We start from the raw sequence: 22,132 nt of genomic DNA, 5'->3' as shown, positions 1-22,132 counted from the left end.
GTGATTCTGCTTGCTAAATTCTTCTTTAACCTACACTTCTACTCTTCTGCTGCCAAAGAGAAGTTGGGGCCTGGGGCTGATAGGTTGGACCAGCTGCAGAAAGATATGGCAGAAGTACAGACACCTCCTTTCACGTTTATTGCTGTACAAAAGTCAAAAGCTGCAGTGACAGACTTGGGCCTGTAACTGCTCCTGCTCTGTGCTTTGGATGCTCTGCAGCACAGCAGCTCTGACGGGTGACGCAGATCTGTGCTTTCAGCCTGTGTGAGCTCTCTCTTACATCATTTTACATACTATCTCAGCTAGTTTTTCCCCTTTAATTATCGTCATTAAAATTCAGATATTTTCTCTGTTCTTGCTATTCTGTATGTAAATAGAAGAAGAGCTGCTTTCTGTTATTGAAAGACAAGTTGAGTTAATTGTATCTTCTTCTTACTCTCGATAACAGTTATAAACATTCTCAGTCTTCAAAAGGTGTGTTGAAGGTACAAAATTGTGTTAGGAACAGTGGTTGACTTACAGATATTTTTCTTGTGTGTTTTTTCGAGTAAGAGTGTAGTGGAGTTGATTTAGACAGAATAGGTATAGGTAAAGAGGGTTTAGTTTCAGCTGAAAAAAGATCCCACTTTGTTTTGCTTTTTATAAGGTCCCTGTTGAAAACTGTAGGTTCATGATCCTTCTTGGTAGGCTGAGGTTTCAGAGGTTGGAGAGGGATTACCTGTGTAAAACCTACCTTCCCCAAGTGAGCTGGGAGAGCATCCTGTCTGTTAAGCTTTATTTTTTCATTGTAGGCCTGAAGGTAAGAAGAAAAGCTTTATGTAATAGAGCAGTGAAGGAAGTTACTGGCTTGCAGTTGAATCTGAGGTCAGTCTTTTGGTAGGTTTTCATGGCTCAAAAGGTTGATTCAGCTTTTTTCTTTTGCAGCTACAAAAAGATATATTCTAGTACTTGTGGCTGTGAATTTAGTGGGGAAAATTGATTTAATCAGCTACTAGATTATAGGACTTCTTGTCTTTTGTAAGCTAAGTTTTCTAATGCAGTTATCTTTAATGCTTTTACCTTTTCTTCATGGATAGTTGAAGAAAGACTAGGTATTTACCAGTCTTTTCTGGAAGAGCTTGCTAAATAAGACATATTCTGAATGATATTTCAATGATATTTCAAGTGATTAAGGGTAATTTACTTTTAGGTCATCTTTGTATAGCTTTTTGTAATAGGGTTTTTTGCTTTGGATGAAAGGAAGTAGCTATAAAAACTTGGAGCAAATATTTTGTGCTGTGTTATTGGCATGTGCTGTGGTTTTTCTGGCTATCACTGAATCCATATTGCTAAGCACTTGATTTCATTACCTGTTTGAATTGGATGGTTGCTCATGTTTTGCTGCTTTTGCTTTTGTCTTGGTGCACTGAGGGTTTCCAACTGCAGCTTCCAGAAGTTCTGAGACTCAGACCTGGGTGCTCTGAACGTGTGCACAGCCAGTGACTCTTGCCTGAGGGTTTGGGCTGTCTGGGGCTGCTGTAGCAGAATGTGAGTGAAACAGAAGGTGAAATCGAGCTTTTAAGTCTGAGAGGGGAGCTCTGCCTCGCTGCTCAATCAGTTCACACTGGCTGGTATATGACAGGACAGCTGTGAGCAGTTCAGATGAGCAGTGCTGATGTCATGATTTTTTTTCTTGGTGGTCTTTTCAAATTATGTCCAAAAGCTGTAAGAGAAAAGCACTAATGAAGAAGTTAGATCAACATGGAGAAGCAAGTATGCTTTGCCAGGAAGGAAACTGGGAACTTACTGCGCTAACAGTCTCTACGAGGAGGTTGTCTTTCAGTTGACTGTGTTCATGTTAATATCACTGTATTCCAAACAGGCTTTTTTTACAGTCCCTTGCTAGAAACACTAATGCACCTGTGTGTCCTTTATATTCTAGCAGTCCCCCTTAGCACTATTCCCATGAACAGCATGTTCTGTTCAGCTTACATAGCTCCTACTTGGCTTAAAGATTTATTTTTTTTAACCCTCTCTCTATCAGCAGTCAACATTTGCAATGGAGAGAACACAGCCACAAGATTATCAGGGATACAAGTTCTGATGGTGCAGGTCCTGTGATCCACCTGGAGAAAGTTTCTTTAATAACTCATACAGACTTAGCCCACTTTTATTTTCAGGCTTCAAGTAGTCCATATATTTAGTTCAATTTTTCTTCAAGAAAATAATGTTGAAAGAAATGAAGGGAAGCTTCACTCCCTGGGGGTATTGTTGGGAAGTAGTACTCAGTTTCACTTGGTTTTCAGCAATTATCTTTGCAGCTTTCAAAATGGAGTCCTAGACCTGCACATGAGAGATCAGCATAATGTTCTCTTGATGTCACTTGTGCATGAACTGCTTGGTGTCAAAAGAAGGGCTAAGTGCAGTCATTCAACAGAATGACATGAGGTTAAGGTGATTGAAACCATACAGGCAGACCAATGGAATGTGTAATCCCAGCAGGAGGACAGTGAGGAATAGAGCTGTTTAAGGACATGGCAGTCACTGTGAAGTAGTGTGACTTTTTTTAGGCCTTGTTGCAGAGAGGATATTTATTGTTGCCAAAGATGCCAAATTGTTCAGTTATAAAAATATAAATATATAAATGGTCACAACAGCAGTGCAAGATAAATGAGCCAAAACTGATACCTCTTTGGCTGTAGACAAGTCCTCACGTTCAACAAGGCTCAGTCTCAGAACACTGTCTGTCTGTTGTTTATCTCTTCCCCCATGTAGGTTGTCATGGGGACACACAGTTTTGTTTTAGATTTCGTCGGTCTCCTGGAAGGAAAGTCTCATTGTGCTGTTTTCTGGACCAGTTGGATAGAGATCTGCCAGTTTACTTAAAGGTTAGAAATAAGCAAAAATTAAGTTAGTTTCTTTGGGATAATGTTCATTTATTTGCCTTTAATGCCTGAAAAGCAGAACCCTTGAACAGGATGTCCTGAGAGTCAAAGCTCACAAAATGTTTGTTGTAGCATGTTATTGTCATAATAATAATAATTAATTATGTTAACTACTCTTTAGTTTTTATTAGTGTGGATTTTGGACTGCAAGGAATTAAATTGAAGACCAGATCTATTTCATTATTGACTAGAAACCTGTAGATCAAATTGTAAAAGCCGTTGCTGTTGTGGAAACTTGAATGCTTTATAACTTAATTTTTAAAAAAATCCAGCAAACTTGAGCTGTTTCTCTTTGTTTCCACCCTTTGCTTTTTGAAGACGGAGCAGTTAACTAAAAGAGGTAGTGGCCAAAAAGTTGTTCTCATCATGTCCATATGGAATATTGAGGCCTTTAACTGTGCTAGTGGGAGTCTGATTATCAAACTCAATTTAGTTCTGTTTATGTGGCAAATAGTTGAACTCCTATTTGCAGGAAGGATGAAGCTGATGTTTTATCTTCAAAGTGAGAGAATGTACTTCCTTAATATTCCAAGAATCTTCTGTAAAACTAATACATTGCAAGACTAGGTTTTATCTTTTCAAGTCAGGCTTTAAGGTTTTTAACTGCTAAAATCTTTTTAGTGCTGCTTTTCAGAATTATAAATGTTTATTTATTCCTCAACAAAACCAGAAATAATTTCCTTTCATGGTGTGTCAGGAGAATGTAGCTATAAAACTAGTAAAGCCAGAAAGCACAGCTGTTTCCACACACTGGTGTTTTCTCTTTGAAGTACTTACAAAAAAAATAATGCCTATAAACAGAGAAACCCTTCTAGTTTATTGTATCTAATCAACTTTGTAGCTTGCAGGGAAATAAACTTTTAAACTGCAGATTGCAATGCTTCAGAAAGGAGAAGAGTGTTGAGGTGGTTATATTGAATTCTTTCCTCTCTTTTGCAGAAAGACTCAGCTTATTACTATGGCTATGTCTATTTCAGACAAGTTCGAGACAAATCATTAAAAAGAGGCTATTTCCAGAAGGTAATTTCAATTCTTTTAGGAAAATATTGATTTGGAAATTAATTATTTTTCAGTGACCTCAGAGGAACAGGACAAGTATCTTCCTCTCTTAACTAAATCCATTGTTTATAGTAAATGGGTCTAATGTTACATCAGCTATGCCATGTTCCAGCTCACTGTCAGAACAGATTGTGTGTGTGTGTTTAAAAACCAGAAGTTGGGAACTTTGGGGAGTTGTTTGTTTGCAGTTGCCTGTGGTTAAATGTGTGGTTGGCTTGCATGTGTGAGAAAAGTCACACTTGACGTTCTCTGAGGGTAACCAGTAGAACTGCAACAGACCTGAGGGGAAAGCTTAACTTGAAACTGTGTTTTTGTTTTGTTACTCTCTATTCCAGTCGCTGGTCCTCATCAGCAAGCTGCCTTATGTCCATCTCTTTCGCACCATGCTTAAGCAAATAGCACCAGAATATTTTGAAAAAAGTGAAGCTTTCCTGGAAGCAGGTAGTGGTACTATGATGTTGTTCTGGAGGAGCTCTTACAATATCACATCCTTCTTCTGGAGAAATAACAAACACTGTCACGTTCTACTTTGTGGTTTTGTCTCCTTGCAGGGTAGAGGCTTGAAACTTCAGCCGATTGGCTTGATTTCTGGATCATTGAACAGAGCTAATCTAATTTTGGATCCTCTGTGGGAGAGTTGAGCTCCCTCCTAAAACACACGTAGGGCTGTGGATGTTTCAGGACAGCTGTTGAGCACACATAGCTGCTGATAATCCATAGTTTGCGCTCTTCACAAACCAAGTCCTTGGGCAGCCTGACAGCTTTTGTTAAGCAACTGTACAAATGTCATCTTGCTTGAGGGTCGTCCCCCCTCCCCTCCCCCCCGTGTAATTTGTTTGTTTTTTGACCAAATGGAAGAAACAACAGAGCAGCACTGGTAACAGGTGCCTCAGCCTTACTGCAGAGCTCTAAGAGCCAGAGAGGGCCAAATGGACAAGTTGTTTGCTCTTTGCCTGGAAGTGCTGTGTTCTTTGTACTGTGCCTGTAGAGCCTTTGTGTCCTTGTGCTTTCACTGGAAACTGAAGGAATTGTATTTTTTTATCACCTATTTTCCTGACATGTTGTAGTATGAGCAAAAGAAGCTCTGCAGAAACTGCTGCAATTAGGAATTACATTCATAGTGGTTTAGAAGAAAATACTGAAAAACTTGCTAGTCAAGCTAGAAACTAGGTTTTTGCTTAACTGCTTGTGTTTATCTGTTCAGCAGCTAATGCACATAAATGTGTGTGTACTTTCCAAACTCAATATGTACTTTTATGGGTTCTCAGATAGCATTTCTTCAACTAATTGTGAGTCTTGTTCCAAGAAAAATGGAAGACCAGTGGATACTGCGTGAAAAACTGTATAGTTCTAATGAAAGAATACATTAACAATGTCTAAAAGGCTGTAAAACCTGTTTGATGTGATCACAAGACAAACAGAACTGTTGTGGACTATTAGCATTAATGCCAGAATGCAATGTGCACAAAGGTGACTCTGATCATGGGTTGTAGCTTATATAAACTAGTCATAAATTACACTTCTTTTCCATTCAGTTTGTAGTGATGTTGATCGTTGGCCACCACCAGTGCCAGGGAAAGTTCTCCAGTTGCCTATTATGGGTGTTATAATGAAGGTAAATACTCCTGCACTTGTTTTTTTCTAAAGGTGTTTCCTCCTGTACCTTTTACTGTACAGATCCTCACTGTGCTGTGCCTTGTTTTCAGTGTCTTATACTTGAGAACAGCAGTAGAGGTTTCCTGCACTCAGAGTGAAGGTCTGGGAGATCTTGATTAGGTGCCTTGATTGGGGGAGGATCTTTTATGGTACTTGGGTTAATATTTAATTTTTGTAGATATTAAAAAGTGATGTTTCAGTATAACTATAATTGAAGTGTCTGTATTATCCCTCTGGAATACACATTCTAGGAGACTTTAGTGCTAATTATATTTGTCAAATTAAAGTAGCACTTCAAAATACTGATAATTAAGTTCCACTCAAACAAATTAAATATATTGATGAAACTTATTCTTGATGGTTGACCAGTAAAAATCTTTTTTGGCCCACACACCAGAAATTAATTTCCTGGGCTGTTGATAATTTTCAATGAAAGTGAAAGTAAGTATGAAGAAGGCTATTACAGAAGTTGTATCTAGTACATAGGGAGGAGCTGTAGAGTTTAAATGGTGGCTAAGAACTGTTCCTCTGGGAGCCATAGCGTCTTCATAGGAAATGCAATTAAATGGGTTTGATGGAATCAGAGGTTGCAGCCAGAAGTACATTCTCAGCAGATACTCTCAAATTTATTGCAAGACACACATGCATCATCAGGGAGAGGAAGAACTTTCTGAAGCTGTTCTGAAAACACAACTTGAATGAATGAGTGATGTGGGTGCTGGATGATGATGGGTGTCAGATATGTCATCAGTAAGTTGCATCCATGAGAGCTGAAGTTGCATTCCTAAACTCAGTAAAGCCATATTTACTGTCCAGTGATATTGTCCCTGTTTGGTTTTTTTGCACTGCTTGAGCAGTTTTAATTGTTGTGTACAGATGACATCCATTTGTGCACACCAGCTTGCAGTGTGATTAAAGCTGTAGCACTCAAGACTTACAGATGGAAACTGTTAGGTCAGAAAAAGACATTTGGATTGTTCAGACTATTTGGATTCTGCCTCACACCCACCAGGATATCTCGTGGTTTAGGAGAGGATTTTTTCTCAAAAGTAGTTCGGTACCACCTTAAAACCCTAAGACTTCAGATAATTCTGTCCAACATTTAAAGGTATTTTATTGTAATTACTGTAGTAGTTATGACTGCTATTACCAATAGTATTTTTTAACTGGAGTATGATTTTGATATTCTGGTACTCAGTTTGCAATTGGAAATTCTGTAGGTGGGAGTTCTGTAAATAAGCAACATACTGTAGGATACCCTCTTTAGATGTTACAACTGGTCTCTAAGTCATCATTTTCAGTGCCTGCTGAGTTTGGTCAAGGGAAAATAAATCTATCTTTTCCTTTCCCAGTTGCGGATTCCAACATATCGTGACAAGCCTGGAACAACGCCCATAGTACAGGATATGCACCAGGTAGAGACTAGATACTTCTGTTGTATATAACTTCAGGCAAATCTCAAGATGTGCTTTCATTCTTTTACTTTAAACTTGCTCATAAAAGTTGAGTAGTGAATCGTCATGTATTTTGGCAATAATCAAATCCACAGTCTTTGAAACTTTGAATGGCAGAGTCCAGAGTTGGATTCTTCCTTGCAAAGTTTTTCTAACCCAGTTACCACAAGTATTTTAGAGGAGGGATGTCCACGTCCTGGAGGAGGATAATGGGCTGACAAAATTACTGACTTGAACATCCTTTTAATGTTTTGGGATTTTTTTGAGAATGAAAACAGAACAAAAATCTTTAGCCAGAGGAGGTGGACAAATCAGTCTGTGCTTTTCTGCACTGTGTAACTGTTGTTTGAAAGAGCTTCAGGATTTTAAATGTTTTCTGGACTCACTCACATGTTTGTAAGTGGTGTGTATGTCTTGGGGAAATCTTGCTTTTGGCACACAAAAATAGTTAGTTGTGGAGATAGTGCAGTATGCACTGCAGTAGTACAGCCATGGTAAACCATCAGGGTCAATAAATGCTTTACAGACAGTAGACAGTAAGAGAAACTGCTTCGTTTAATACCTAGGTGTTCTGATGACTAAAAAACAAGCATTGCCATGTCTTTTAGGCAGATGCTCAGATCTCCATGGCCTTGCCGACTGTTCATGAAGTAGATCTTTTCAGGTAGGAGCTTGGACTCATTCATTTCTAGTCGTGAATTTCCACAAGTCCCAGATTTATGGCAGTTCCTTAACACGTGTCTTATGGCTTGCAAGCTAACACGTAGCAGTATTCGGTTTAGTATTTTGTTGTAAAGTTGGCTAGAACACGATTAGGACAATATGCAGGCTGAAACTGCAATAAATAAGTTCATGAAATGTTCCATTTTACAAGAGTATTTTATATTTTTAAAATTACTGTAAAGTACTCCTGCAGTTTTCCTTTTTATTCAGCCCTTAAATGAAAGAAATGTGTTATATTATGTCAAGTGGATTAAAATACTTCAATCTGTTTTCAGGTGTTTCTGTCCAGTGTTCTTCCACATTCAGATGCTCTGGGAGCTAGTGCTGCTGGGAGAACCACTTGTTGTGATGGCACCATCACCCTCAGAATCTTCAGAAACTGTGTTGGCTCTTGTTAGGTAAATACAGTGGAACTTCCTAACTAGTGACTAGTGACTGTAAGGTTCCAGCTGAGTGGACCCTCATTGGATCTGAGTGTAACAAAGCATTACAAATTTTAGATTTGCTTGTGTCTGTCATGCAAGTTTGCTCTGAATGCATACAACAAGCTTATTCTCTTTCCACTGTGCAGCTGTATTTCACCGCTGAAGTACTGCAGTGATTTCAGGCCATACTTCACCATCCATGACAGTGAATTCAAAGAATACACAACGCGCACACAAGCCCCGTAAGTACCTCAGGCTCTGGTGTGAAGGTGTTGCTCAAAGCCACTCGTAACCATAAATTTGTTTTAAAATACTGCTGAACTATTCTGAATTTTGATCATGAGAGAATTACCTTTAGATTCCTTTTTCTCTATGATTTATCTTGCAGAGTGCAGTAATGAGCTGATTTGGGTTTTCACTCCAGTTAGATGAGACAAAGAAGTTACAAAACAATGCCATAATCAAGCTACATTTGAACTTCATAGGATATTTGTCTACAGAATAAGTAGAGCTGCAAGTATAAAACCAAGAAGAGTTTTGCTTTTCCATAAGGGTTTGTCTGTGCAACACCAGCTCCAGAGTAGCTCCTTGGGAAATTGTGCTGTAATTGCTTTAATTTTTAATCAACTGCTGAACAAAGTGACTTGTAGAATTCAACATCCACAGAGCTGTTTTGTAAAGCTGATTCCATCAGTGTCCTAGTTAAGACCATGTAAAAATTAAATCTCTCTTCACAAAATTTGTTAGTATCATAAATAAATAAGAAATTAAGATTATTTTCTTAAGAGTGTGAATGTCCAAAACCAGTGGTGTTTGAAATGGCTTTAAGGACACAGTTTCCCCCTTTATTTTTTTAAATCCTGCTTTAGTTTGAGGGCAAACACCTCCAGTATTTCTTATTATGCTATTTAAATGCAGCTTGATTTGGAGATGGAGTGCATGTGTTAGATTCACTGATCTTTTTAGAGTGAAGTTTCTTCCAATGTCTGAACAGGCAGAGGTGGTTGTTTTGGCTTTTTGTTTGTTTGTTTATTTTATTGGGAGTTTTTTACTGTGTTTTTCCTCTCAAGGGAAGTACTGCCAGAGATAGAGCAGTGGAAAGACACACAAACATAGGCAATATGTTTCAGATGATTTTCCATGGGAATGGTTATGGAGTATGTAATTTAGTTTCTACAAATAATTCCAGGAAGAACTTGTCTAAACTTGAGCAGCTCATGTTTCAAATTGCATCTGCTCCTCTGTGGCAAAATAGAAAGGTTGGTCAGTATGTGTGTTAGTTTGAAATAAGCTGGAATTTGCTTTCCTGTGGTAAACAAAAATTTGGAAAGATTGGCAACAGGCTTTTAAGGCAATGGCTCTAGGAGAGGGAAGAATCCAGATGATGCAGATTCTGTGTGTTTTATTACCTCTACTGAGAGGGAGCAGTGAAATATTTTCAGTCTTGATATTTTGATTTATTGTGCCTTTTCAGAAATTGCTTTAGTGGTATAAATTCAGAATTGGTTCTGGTAAATACAATAAATTAAGGCTCCTGAAAGTGACCAAGTAGCTTACCAAGTCTTGCTGTTATATTACCAGTAGAAGTGAAAAAACGATTGCTGCTGATTTGCTACTTGGTTTACCTTGACCTGGAGAATTACAATTTTTTTGTGTAAGTGGAAGCCTTAGTTGGCTTTAACCCCCTGATCTTTCCTGCTCCAGTTAGTAAAATAATGTCCATTTGTGTACATAGGTTGAAACCAGTTCTGTGTGAAACCTGCTTTTTGGTTCCCACAAAATAAGCAGAAGAAGATTTAGTAATCAGGTTAGGCTAGACATTGGTATGAGGAAGGAGTTGTTAGAGTTCTTTTATTGCTTAGTTTTATGTTGATTCTTCTGACATGACCATGAGAAGAACATAAGGTAAAACATCATAAACTTATATTTCAGAGTACAACAAAAGAATCTGTTGAGACCTTTCTATGGACACTGGTCTTGATTGTTTTAGAAGAGAGATTGTAAATCATGTATGATAAAATAGGAAAATCATGAACAACATTTGCAAATCCCAATGACATTAAGTCAATAATGCAAAGGAGTTTAATGGGATCATAGTAACAGCAAAGAATAACAAAAGTGCATTCAAATGAGTGGGGAAAAGTATATCTGGAATAAAAGGTTCTCTGGTGAACATACTTGGACAGCAGTAGGACTTGGAAGAAGTGATTTTTCTGGTGAGGGTTGAGTCGGTAAGAAGCAAGAAAAGACTTCTGAGAAACTGATCCAATTTGGTGCTGCTCATTCTGAGATGGAATGAAGAGATGAAGATTGCTGTTTCCATAGCCCAGACATTATACACTGTCACTGCAGAGCTGTGTGATAAGATTTTTGTCCTGTGAATGCCTAAGGAGTTTTTACTTATACAAATATATATATATATATATGTAATTAGCAAATGGAGGGATTAGCAGGTAGAGAGAGGAATGAAAGTCAGAAATGCCTTTCTGGGAAATTTATGCCCAATTGCCATTGTGGTGTAGCTGGAAGGAGTGAATAGAAATGTAAAGAAAAAGTAGTGCTTGTTTTTCTCCCCACCTTGCCTTGAGAAACAGGAAGCCTAAGGATGGTGTACAGAAAGTGTTGAAATTCTGCATTTTTAAGACCTATGTGGAAAAGCTATGGTAATCTGTTCTTAACATAGCAGTTCCAGTGAGGTTTGCTGTTATACTCTCTCCTTAGCTAACATTTGATGGTAAAATGGATGACAGCAATCGTACTGAAAAATGTGTTCATATTTCAGCATATCAATGCTGTTAAGCCCAAATTGTGCAGGCCTGTGCTGTAGCAGCTCCTCCTTGCTCGCACTTTCTCTTGTTCTTGTTGCTTCCAATGGGATGATGTTTAACAAGGCCAAGTTCTGGTCCTGCACTTTGTCCATAACAATCCCATGCAGCGCTGCAGGCTGGGGACAGAGTGGCTGGAGAGCAGCCAGGCAGAAAGGGACCTGGGAGTTTGGATAGATAGAAAGCTGAACAGGAGCCAGCAGTGTGCTCAGGTGGCCAAGAAGGCCAATGGCATCCTGGCCTGGATAGGAACAGTGTGGTCAGCAGGACCAGGGAAGTGATTCTGCCCCTGGACTCAGTGCTGGTGAGGCCACACCTTGAGTACTGTGTGCAGTTCTGGGCCCCTCAGTTCAGAAGGGATATTGAAGTGCTGGAGCAGGTCCAGAGAAGAGCAACGAGGCTGGTGAAGGGACTCGAGCACATGTCCCATGAGGAGAGGCTGAGGGAGCTGGGGGTGTTTAGCCTGGAGAATAGGAGGCTCAGGGGAGACCTTATCACCCTCTACAACTACCTGAAAGGAGGTTGGAGTCAGGTGGGGTAGTAGTAGTCCCAGGCAACCAGCAGTAGGACAAGAGGGCACAGACTCAAGCTCTGCCAGGAGAGGTTTAGGTTGGATATTAGGAATAGATTTTTTTACAGAAAGAGTAATCAGTCATTGGAATGTGCTGCCCGGGGAGGTGGTGGATTCACTGGATTCACCATCTCTGGAGGGTTTCAGGACAAGACTGGATGTGGCACTTAGTGCCATGGTCTAGTAATGGCGGTAGGGTTTGACTCGATCTTTGAGGTCTCTTCCAACCAGGTTGATTCTATGATTCTCTGGGTGCCCCATGCACCCTCACAGCCAGATGCGAAGCGCAGAGCAGACAGTGAAATCTGGCAGGTCGTGGGCTGGGGCACAGTGCTGTTAATGTGCTTGCACTGCATCACTCCATAACTGCTTTTTAACAAAGAAGGCTCAAGTGTTGGAAAGCAAGTGGAATGTTAAGTGTCTGTTTGTCTTAATCATGTCATCTGGGCAGTAGTTCTGCTGAGGAGTCTCATAAGACGAGCAGTTACAAGGACATGCATATTCAAGTCCTGAGAGTTTGTTATAATCAAACCTTGAAAAGTAGCAATTTGTCTTTCAAATGTGGGTCAGATTCCTGCTCATTAGAAAAACCCGACCAAAATAATGCCCTGTTCTCATAATTACAAATGGGCAGAACTTAGCCAAGTCTCAGCAGATGATGTCACTTGGATTCTCCACTGTCATTTGGACTTGAAGATACCTCTGTCTGGTTATTTTCTAAAGCATTAAAACTTGGTCCAGCATCTCTGCTCTTCCATGCAACTTCAAATGTAACTTAAATACAAAAGCAAAATAATTTCAAATTAAGAATTAAAGTTGACCTTTTGTATTCCTTAAGACAGAAGCTCTTGCTGTTATATTCTAAGCATTGTCATTATTTTTCTAGGCCTTCTGTCATTCTGGGAGTGACAAATCCTTTTTTTGCTAAAACACTTCAGCATTGGCCTCACATTATCCGAATTGGAGACATTAAACTTCCAGGTAAAGTACAAATATCATTTACAATCCTGTGTGACAGGATCTAACCATGTGCTTGTTTATTTACAAACATATGTAATTTAGTTCCATTAATTTAGTTTAATACTAACTAAATTGTTGTGGATGTAAATGTGGCAAGGGAAATTAGACTGGAGTGCTGTATGTTTTGTCTTGCCAAATCTAGGCTATTAAATGCAAAAGGTGCTAATACTCATTAGTAGTAATGTTTTACCTTTCACACAATCCTGTTTTTGTATCCCTACTGAGAAACATCATTTATTACTGATGTTAATTTTGGTATGAATAGAATGTAATAAATCAGTCACAGCCAATGCAGAACGTAAGACCATGTGAAAGCTAAGTTTCAATGTCACAATAACACAAAGTTGTTTGTTGACAGTATTTTCATAATATATTTCTAATCTGGCAGTATTCCAGTAGTTACTAATTGTTCAAGTTGGAGGATTTCCTTACATGGTTGAGTGTAATTTTCATGTAATCTCTGGATAATGTGTCAGTTGGCAGTCTGTAGTGAACTGCTGCAGTACTCTAATTGTTGTGTGACATTCCTGAGTGTGGCTGTTTGCTGTGACAGGTTCACTGTTCTGTTCTGACACTGGGAATGCATAAACATGCAGTTAAGAGAAAATACCGTAAAGTTAATTTTCATGGAATAATTTAAGGTCAATTTCTGAATACACCGAACTCATTAAGGATTACATAGTTAGCTCCCATGTAGTTAAAGTTTGGAAAATAGACTCTTAATTAAACAATCAAACTTGGCAGAGCCATGTGCACAGGTTGTCTTCAAATCTGATATACAGTTTCAGGTATGAAATTCTAAAGTTTTGGTGCAGCTATGTGAAATGCTTAGTCAGGAAGTTCTAGAGATGTATCTATTTGACCTGTCTTAAAAAGTTTTTTATTTTATTTCTTTAGGGACAGAGAGAGCTTCTGATTATGTTTCTGTTGGGTTGTTGTTTTCCCTTTTTTTTTCCCCACTCTGCAGTTTCAGTAGCAGTTTATACTGTTACCTTTTCTGAAGTCAAGCACCCAAATAGATTTAGGAGGAAGGTTCTGCTGAGGCTGCAGGACTCTTAATAGGGTTTAGGGTCTTCTGGCTGGAGAAGGATAAATTGGAAAAACAAAACAAAAGCCCTTAGTTTGATCTATGACAGAGGAGACTTAAATTCACTTTCTGACACCACTTAATACATGGCTACTGTTTGAGTTTCTTGTATATGACTTTTAGTTTGGCCAAGGTACGAAAGTTTTGTACCCAAAAGCATTTACACTGAGGAGATCAAAGGAAGATGGAATAAAAATATGAAATTAATGAAACTATCACTCACTGCTATGTATCAGTATGTCTGTTTGGCTGCTTGGATTCAGTAGATTGTCCTCTTGGGGTTTTTTTGGTTTGGTTTTAGGGTTGCGGTTTCTTTGTTTTCAACGAGAAACTCTTACATAAAGTGAGAAGTCTGTGCTGTTATTCATGCGTTTGCTGGGTGTTTCTGGGTATATACTTGGATGCTTGTCAATGTTTCTGATGCTTCTTACAATATTAGTGTTCTAAATGAAAGTATCTATTTACAAAAGTGCAACATAAAGCACATCAACTGTACTGTTGAGTAATAGAGATGGAGATTTCAAGTGAGGCTTTATGTGTTTTGGCAGGTGAAGTTCCAAAGCAGGTGAAAGTGAAAAAACTGAAGAACCTAAAAACTTTGGACTCCAAACCTGGTAATAACTTCAGGGTTAAATTACCAGTATTTTAGCTTTAAAAAGCATACCCCAGCTCTCTTTAGGCTATATGCTGCTTTTTTTTTCTTTAGGTGTTTATACCTCTTACAAGCCATACTTGAACAAAGATGAAGAAATTGTTAAGCAGTTGCAAAAGGTAATACTGTAAATCTTAATGGAAACTGGTTTGTATGTTTTGTGTACTGTTGTGCAGTGTTTTCACTTGAAGCTGTGCTCCATCTGTGTAACTGAAATGGAACTGGATTTTGGTTCCTTTGCCCCAGTTCATAACTAATAGATGGATATACATCTCACTGTAGAAGGGCTGTTGCCTTGTTAGCAGCTTCTATAACAATATGAATGGTAGGACTCAAGAAGTTATCTTCATTCAGAGGACTGAAAGGACTGCTTAGTTCATCTGTTTGGGGTTTTCCACCCTCTGCCATCCATCTCCTCTGGTCTCTTTGGTTGAGAAATTTCACACATGAGGTGTGCAAGAATCAGAACTTCCAAATTTTAACTAATTTGCACGTTTGCTCATAGAAATTTTTCTTTCCTTGAATTTCTTTACATGAAAGTAAAAAAATCAGCACTTGAAAAGATGAATATCTGTGTAAAATAATGATGCTCTTGCTTTCCTTTTGTGGTTCAGGGTAGGAGGTGCTATGTGTGGGCTTATGGCAAGTGAGTGCAGAAACACTGGCATAAATTTTCATTAAAAATAAAGCCACCACAACTACCTACATGTTTTGGAGTAACAGACTGATTCTGGTATTTCATTTTTTCTTTTCTCCAGGGAGTACAACAGAAACGTCCTACAGAGGCACAGAGTGTGATCCTGCGCCGATACTTCTTGGAGCTGACAGAAAGTTTCATTATCCCATTAGTGAGTTCTTAGACTAATGGGGTTTTTACATACGTAATGTGGAGTAGGTTTTGGGGGTTCACCCTGACTAAGTCCAGTAACTAGCAGTGTACCCCTGGGGTCAGCACTGGGTCCAGTACTGTTCAACATCTTCATCAGTGAACTGCATGGTGGGGCAGTGTGTGGGTGACCTGAACGTTCCATTGTTTTAGAGCATGCATGATCAGGTCCAGTTTCTGTCTGAAAAAATTGGGACTTCCCTAGATATTGTATTTCCTTGAGTGTTCAACATTAGAGGAGCTTTTCCCTAAAATTCATCTTTGTCTCCTGTTCTTTTGAGACTGGATAGACATGTAGTGTGAATCTAAAACCTTTTCCTGGCGTTCCTGTCTGAATGTTGCTCCAACTTTCATTTCAAGTGAGAAACTTAATGCTTGTTCTAATCACAAATCTTAGCTTACAGGGCAAGATTTAAATTCTCTGCAGCAAGAAAAGTGTGTGTGGGAGGTTATGTTTCTTCAAAAGATAGGCTGCTTATGTTCATACATCAAAATGTGTAGCCATTTGCTTATGTGTTTATGTGAGCTGGTGAGGCAGAGCTGCCTCTTCTGGTCACACCTGAGGCTTCAGCAGTGTCCCTACTCCCCGAGGGGGCTCTGGCCATGCCTGTGCCAGGCCTTGCTGCAGCAGAGATGCCACAGCTGAGATAGAGTTCTATGGGTTAGATCTATATCTAATGTTTCTATTAGATAATCAATTCCAAACATTTGATACCAAATGCAATTACTGTTTGCAATAACCCCTGATATGAAGGTACCTGTGGACTGTTGCCAAAGACAAGAGAGATTGTTTACAAGTGGCTGAAGTTCAGGATATAGATATTCCACGTGTATGTTTGCTTCCTGCCTTCCTTTGCCTCATGTTCTTTTTGAACCTTGCTGACATAAAAGTTGTGGAGTCGGGAAATACAATCAGTATGAGATAAGCTCCTTCTTGTCTTTCCATGTGGTAAATATGCACAACTCCACCCTGTACCAATACTCAGAAGAGAAAATGCTGTGGTCACAAGTAATAAGTAAACATCCACGTGGACTGTGTATCTTCAATACTGGTTATGCAAACTAACTTTCTTTTCCCTTTCCCTAGGAACGTTATGTGGCAAGCCTAATGCCTTTGCAGAAATCCATATCACCATGGAAGGTAAGGAAGTATAACCTGAATGAGCTGAAACTTGGTGATTAGAGAAGAGTTATGACATGCTGATTGTTTGGGTTTTTTTTCTTTCCATAGAGTCCACCACAGCTGAGGCAGTTTAGCCAAGATGACTTCATGAAGACACTGGAAAAAGCAGGACCACAGCTCACCTCAGGTTTAAAAGGAGACTGGATAGGACTTTACAGGTCATTTCTTTCATCAGCCTAATAAAATCAATAAAAGAAAACATCAGGAATATAAATGCTCTACTGAGCAGGACTGATTTGAATAAGACTTTGTTTTAGAGTATATGCTTTAATAAGAATTGACAGTGCTTAGTATACTTTCCTCACTTAAATCTGTTTCTCTGTAACCTGTTAATGGTTTTCCAAGATGCTACTGGCATTACAGGTTCTGTACACCAGTGTTACTTGTGGCTTTATGTCTCATTCCAGCTTGGCTCCTCCTTCCAGTCAAACACAAAGATAAAAATTAGGATATTTTGAACACCGGGCCTTTTTTCCCCCCCCCCCCCAGTTTCCTTGTTTTTATTGTTTCAAGCACATTTTCTTTGCATTCTTTTCTCAGTCCTTTTCTTGACTTATAGAAGCACCTGTAGTCTCCACTCTTTCTGTATTATTCTTTCTGAAAGCAAATAGAGAAAGGGTTCTAGTAACTTCTTCAGCCTCAAATATAATTACTGTACATTTGCTGATGTAGCAAACAGTGTTATCAAAATTGTACTCAAAAATATAAAATGCATTTTGCTTTGGTGTTTTACCAGGCATTTTTTGAAGTCACCAAACTTCGATGGCTGGTTTAGGAGTCGGCAGAAGGAAATGACACGGAAGTTGGAGGCTCTTCATTTAGAAGCACTCTGTAATGAGGTTAGAAAAATGTGTGTTTGTGATTATATTTATCAGCCTGTAATAAATATATATTCTCCCACAAGTCAGTTTTACTCATGTTTTCGTAGGCTGAGCATAAAAATGTTGACAGTTTTGTCAAGTCTGATCTAGCAAAAAAGGATTTTGCTAACCAAGTACAGGCTAGAACTAACACAGCAGAAGAACAATATGAAATATAGTTCACTTTAATAACAGCTGTTATTGTTTGTAAAATGTATCTTTTGTACTTTTTTCTTGTGTATTTTAAAGTTGAATACACACACCCACACCAAAATAAGACCTCTTTTCCTCTTATTTGATAGTATTTCATTCAGCTTCTATCCTTCCTTGGCATCTCACTTGACAACATATTTTCAACTCTGATAGAGTCTGTAGCTTTCAAGGTATAAACTCAGTGAATATCACAGAAAACTGACAGCTAATAAGATGGTTAGTAAATAAGCCTACAACTAATCATAGTAATTGAATGCTGAGAACAGAAATGTTTGTTGATGCATAACAAAATGCTATATAAATGTTGGAAGATCCATTCTGTACTTCAGAAGCTGAAGTGTGGGATCAGTATAATTCAACTGAACAACTGATAAAGAAATTGCAAGAGAAGACATTGCACAGCTAGAGGGGGAATAGGAAGAACAAGAAAAAGAGCAAGGCAACATCACAGCTTTAAAACGAACAAACAATTACTCTGGTTATTTTGAAAACACCATTCCTTTTTATCACTTGCCTTGTCACTTCCCCAACAGTACATTGTAGCAAACTCACACAGATTGTTCAAACAGAGCAGTCCAAATAATTTGCAGGGCAATAATTGGGTCAGTTATGTAACTTAGATTCTATCCAACTACATTTGACATTAATTTATTGCAAAGAAAAGGAAATGTGTCACAAGTTTATTGCTGATTCTGCTCCTTATTGCTTTTGATCCAAGTGTGAACATCTTTCTGTACATGAGCAAATGTCTTTAACAGGTGAAGAGTAAAGGGGTAGAGGAACAGAACATCCATAAGAAAATTAACTTGATGATTATCTCTTAGTAGTTATCAACTGTGATCTTTAATGCCCTAGAAACAATAAGCTTTGCCCTGAGCTACTTTAATATTTCACTGTGCTGGCAGTTCTGATTTGGTAATCATTCACTGCCATTTTGCATTATAGATGCTCTTTCTGAAATAAGCCTGTTTGGCAAGTTTTTTTTCCCTTGAATTTGTTTGTATTGTTTTTGTGTGCAAGTTTGCTGTTATGCTAAGTCCTGGTCAAACATGCAAATAAAGCACATTTTGCAGTTCACAGTAAAGACAGTATATGAGTAAAAAGAGTTTAGCAAATGGCATGGGAATAAGGAAGAGACCTACTCTGAGCAGTAGGTAGGATATGTCAATATTACTTTTGAAAATGGCGTATGTTGCCATAAATATTTCAGTGCTTGATTTTTATTATTTCAGAACTTGGTATTCTGGAGTCAGAAGCACACTGAGGTTGAAACGGTGGATCTTGTCTTAAAGTTAAAAAATAAACTGGTAAGTAACTGAACTGAACGTGACTTTATTGCTTTACAAGTACCTGAGGGTAAATATTCTTCATGATCTACACAGCTTATCAGTCAGGTTTTTAAAAGAACAACAGTTAATTTCAGCCTTCCCAACCTCATCCAGCTGTGTTGGAAACATTGCATTGCTGTTGGCTTTTTAAAAATTAGTTGCTGTGACTGATCTGAGTGGCAGAAAGGCTGAGTCCTCAGGGAAGGAGAAAACCAACGTGATACTGCTATTGTATGGTTGTCGAGGGAACCTGCTCCTGTCCAAATTCCCATTCAATCAGCAAATGAAGAATTTGTTTTCCACATTTGCTAATACATCACTTTGAAGTGTCTTAAGGTAAACTTGCATTTTTAGTAGAGATCATGTTTTCTGGTACCTTTGCAGTTGCAGGCTGACAGAGAGCATCTTCCTGTGAAAACTGACACACTGAAAAAGCTGCAGACACACATCAATGATATCATACTAGCACTTCCAGATGACTTACAGGACATCTTGCTCAAAACTGGCACATGATTTCTACTGGGCTTTTTTGGTGCAGGAAACAAAAAGGCAAGTAGTCTCACAGAAGACAGTGGCTTACCAAGCTTGGAACAGAGCTCTAAACTGTGCATTAACACTACAAATGGACTGTACTAATAGTATTGCCCAGTGTACTATTTTCACTGTTTTTCCTACTTAAATACCAATGCAACTAAAGGGATTCCTGTCTCCAATGAAGTTTGAACTAAGTGCTCTTAAAGAACAATCTGTGGGCATATGAAGCTGTACCACAGTGTAGGACCACACTGCAGTGCTGGCATTGCAGAATGTTTTCCAATTGGTGCTGCTATACCCAATCCTGATAACTCAGGGGTAAGCAATATTGATCCTTTACTGTCATGTTGATGTATTATCTGTTTGCTTTTCTTTCTTTTTTTTTTTCTTTTGGTTTTTATCTGATGATAAGTCCAAGTGATATATTATGTGACTTGGCCAGAATACCTTGGAGTTAAGGTATTTTACTGGTAAATCATTGCTTTCAAAACTGTTTCAGGGACAAATGAAATAATCAGATTGATTCTTAACTTACTTCCTTTCTCCTTACCATTATTCCAAAACTACATTAATCAGCATCTTTAAAGAAGAGAAGGCAGCTGACAAATATTTCCAGAAGGGAAGTCTTTCTTTTAATGTCAGTTAGTTAGGGTGCTCTTACATGCCTTAAATATCAAGTAATTGTATGCTAATTCATGGTTTTAAACTGCTGCCATTCAGGCTTTCAAGTGGAGTGCTAGAGTAAATGTAAGCCTGCAGTGTTTCTCACAGGAAACACAGTGGTGTTCTAATGTGATTTCAGTAGAGTTAGCTGACACACAGGCTGCTTCAGCTGGAGAGCACAGCAGGAAGCTCCTGTTAGAGTTTTTTCATTTTATTGTCTTTTTGCTAACACCAGTTGGGTGTTTGAGGAGGTTATGGGGCTGGAGGGAGATGATGTTGGCTTCAGCTGAGAAAAGCCTCTGGACAGGTCAGACTGTGGCAGGAAAAGATTGTAGCATTAAATCCTCAGTATATGCATAGAGCAGATGTGCATAAAGAGTCACTTCCTCTTGCGTATTAGGCAACAAGAATGCCATGTTTATCTTCTTGAACAAGTTTCAGTGGTATGTAAGAACTCAGCTGCTCCACATGCAGTGTTGTACTTTGACCAGTTTCAAGCAGATTAAACATAATGCTATAGTGTACACACAGCATATACTTTTATATGACAAGTGGATCCCAGTTATAAAAAACACCCACCTCTGCTTCTAAGTGCTCGGATAGAATTTTTTAAAACTTATGACATAATCCTGCTGTAAGAATAAGCTTTTGTATGACAAATGTTTCATACCATCTTTCTAAAAATGTCTTATTTAGATACAAAGTATCACAACGGTATTTTTATGAAAATAATGTATTTTAATACTGTTATGTTTTGTATACAATTACTCATGACCCAAAGGTTAATGTATCTATTATATTACTTAAACTACACCACTGGAGCATTAATTGCTAACCTGCAGATTGTTTTTGCACGCCCTGAGGAACAGCATTTCTAATCCAGAAATTATTAAGTGGCCATTCATACCCTAAATTATCTTAACTATTTAACCTGGAGCACTGTGTAATTTCTTGGAACCATGTAAACTGGTAACAACTATAACTGTCACGTGACTGCAAATATGTATTTTTTTAAAGGAAAATAAAGAGTTTGATTTTTACTTTTTTTTCCTTTGGAAGTTGTGTGACTTGGGTGATGGATGTGTTTGATTTCATTGGTTTGCCCCTCGCCAAAGCTGTTCAGCTTGCTGAGACTGCTGCTTGCTGAAGCTGTAGCCCTGAGGTGACCAGAAAGACATGGTGTGATGGAGTCTGATTATGCATCAAGGTTGTAGTAGGACAGAGCTGCAGGATCCCTAAGAGAGTAAATGGCAGGCACTGGATTCCAAGCAAAATTTATCCAGTCTAAAGTCTGTTTCCTGTACACATCTGAGAGGCCCTTGAGAGACATGGCAGTGGGAAGTGGGCTGCAAGCAAAGCTCAGTTTGGGTTTCTTCAATGAACTTGGCATTACTTTAAATCCCTGGATTACTAGATGCTTACACAGAATTAGAATCCTGTTCAAAAGGAAGGCAAAAAAGTTGTACTGGGTTGTTTGCTGCCTCATCAGTGACTTGTAAGGCTTTTAGTAATGGGGGTTCAGAAGGACCTTACCCTGTAACTGCAAGTCTAGGCCAGCAGGAACAGTCTCCTCCTTGCAGGGTTCTGATCTAGCTCTGTCTCCCTGCAGCCGGTGACACTGACCACGGTTTGATCAGGGATGCTGCAGCCATTCATAGTGCTGCAGCAGGGAAATTCTATCAGCTGCAGCATGTAGTGTCAGCTTGGTGACTGGAATTTCCCCATCCCTGTTTATTTGGTTTTTGTTTTGTTTTTAACTCTATGTGCTTAAAATACAAAGGAGGAGCTTGTACTTCCCTGCCCTGGGCAGAGAGGGTTGGGACTAGATGATCTCTAAGGTCCATTGCAGTCCCTAAAATCCTGTGATTCTTACTCTCATGCATCTGAGTTTTGACAGCTAAAGGACAGTGCAAAAACACTACTCATTCTGGTAGCTTTGCCTCAGTCTTCATCTGACTTTGAAGAATACAAAGAAAATTTTATATATGTGTGTATGTACACACACATTGTTTGGACCAGGATGGGAAAAAGTGCCTAAGTGAAGGAGAGAATACCTGGATGAGCAGAAA

General features: G+C 38.7%; 1 protein-coding gene across 1 annotated transcript in view; it reads left to right on the top strand.

Moving 5' to 3' along the window:
* Positions 1 to 19,379, top strand: part of DENND6A (DENN/MADD domain containing 6A) — a gene marked incomplete at its 5' end in the record, with an annotated part of 20,095 nt that extends 716 nt beyond the window's left edge. Inside the window, 17 exons of the mRNA XM_009072121.1 lie at positions 2,755 to 2,867; positions 3,864 to 3,944; positions 4,319 to 4,424; positions 5,519 to 5,598; positions 6,992 to 7,054; positions 7,702 to 7,757; positions 8,092 to 8,214; positions 8,388 to 8,483; positions 12,524 to 12,618; positions 14,293 to 14,358; positions 14,451 to 14,515; positions 15,155 to 15,244; positions 16,370 to 16,423; positions 16,514 to 16,623; positions 17,202 to 17,304; positions 18,771 to 18,845; positions 19,251 to 19,379. Coding sequence (XP_009070369.1) covers positions 2,755 to 2,867; positions 3,864 to 3,944; positions 4,319 to 4,424; positions 5,519 to 5,598; positions 6,992 to 7,054; positions 7,702 to 7,757; positions 8,092 to 8,214; positions 8,388 to 8,483; positions 12,524 to 12,618; positions 14,293 to 14,358; positions 14,451 to 14,515; positions 15,155 to 15,244; positions 16,370 to 16,423; positions 16,514 to 16,623; positions 17,202 to 17,304; positions 18,771 to 18,845; positions 19,251 to 19,379 — 1,505 coding nt within the window. The remainder of the gene's footprint in view (positions 1 to 2,754; positions 2,868 to 3,863; positions 3,945 to 4,318; positions 4,425 to 5,518; positions 5,599 to 6,991; positions 7,055 to 7,701; positions 7,758 to 8,091; positions 8,215 to 8,387; positions 8,484 to 12,523; positions 12,619 to 14,292; positions 14,359 to 14,450; positions 14,516 to 15,154; positions 15,245 to 16,369; positions 16,424 to 16,513; positions 16,624 to 17,201; positions 17,305 to 18,770; positions 18,846 to 19,250) is intronic.
* Positions 19,380 to 22,132: the final 2,753 nt, after the last annotated feature.

The sequence above is a fragment of the Acanthisitta chloris genome, unplaced genomic scaffold (assembly GCF_000695815.1).
Source record: "Acanthisitta chloris isolate BGI_N310 unplaced genomic scaffold, ASM69581v1 scaffold6163, whole genome shotgun sequence".
Lineage (NCBI taxonomy): Eukaryota > Metazoa > Chordata > Aves > Passeriformes > Acanthisittidae > Acanthisitta > Acanthisitta chloris.
The sequence above is the reverse complement of the archived record's forward strand: the minus strand, read 5'-3'. Positions and strand labels throughout refer to the sequence as shown.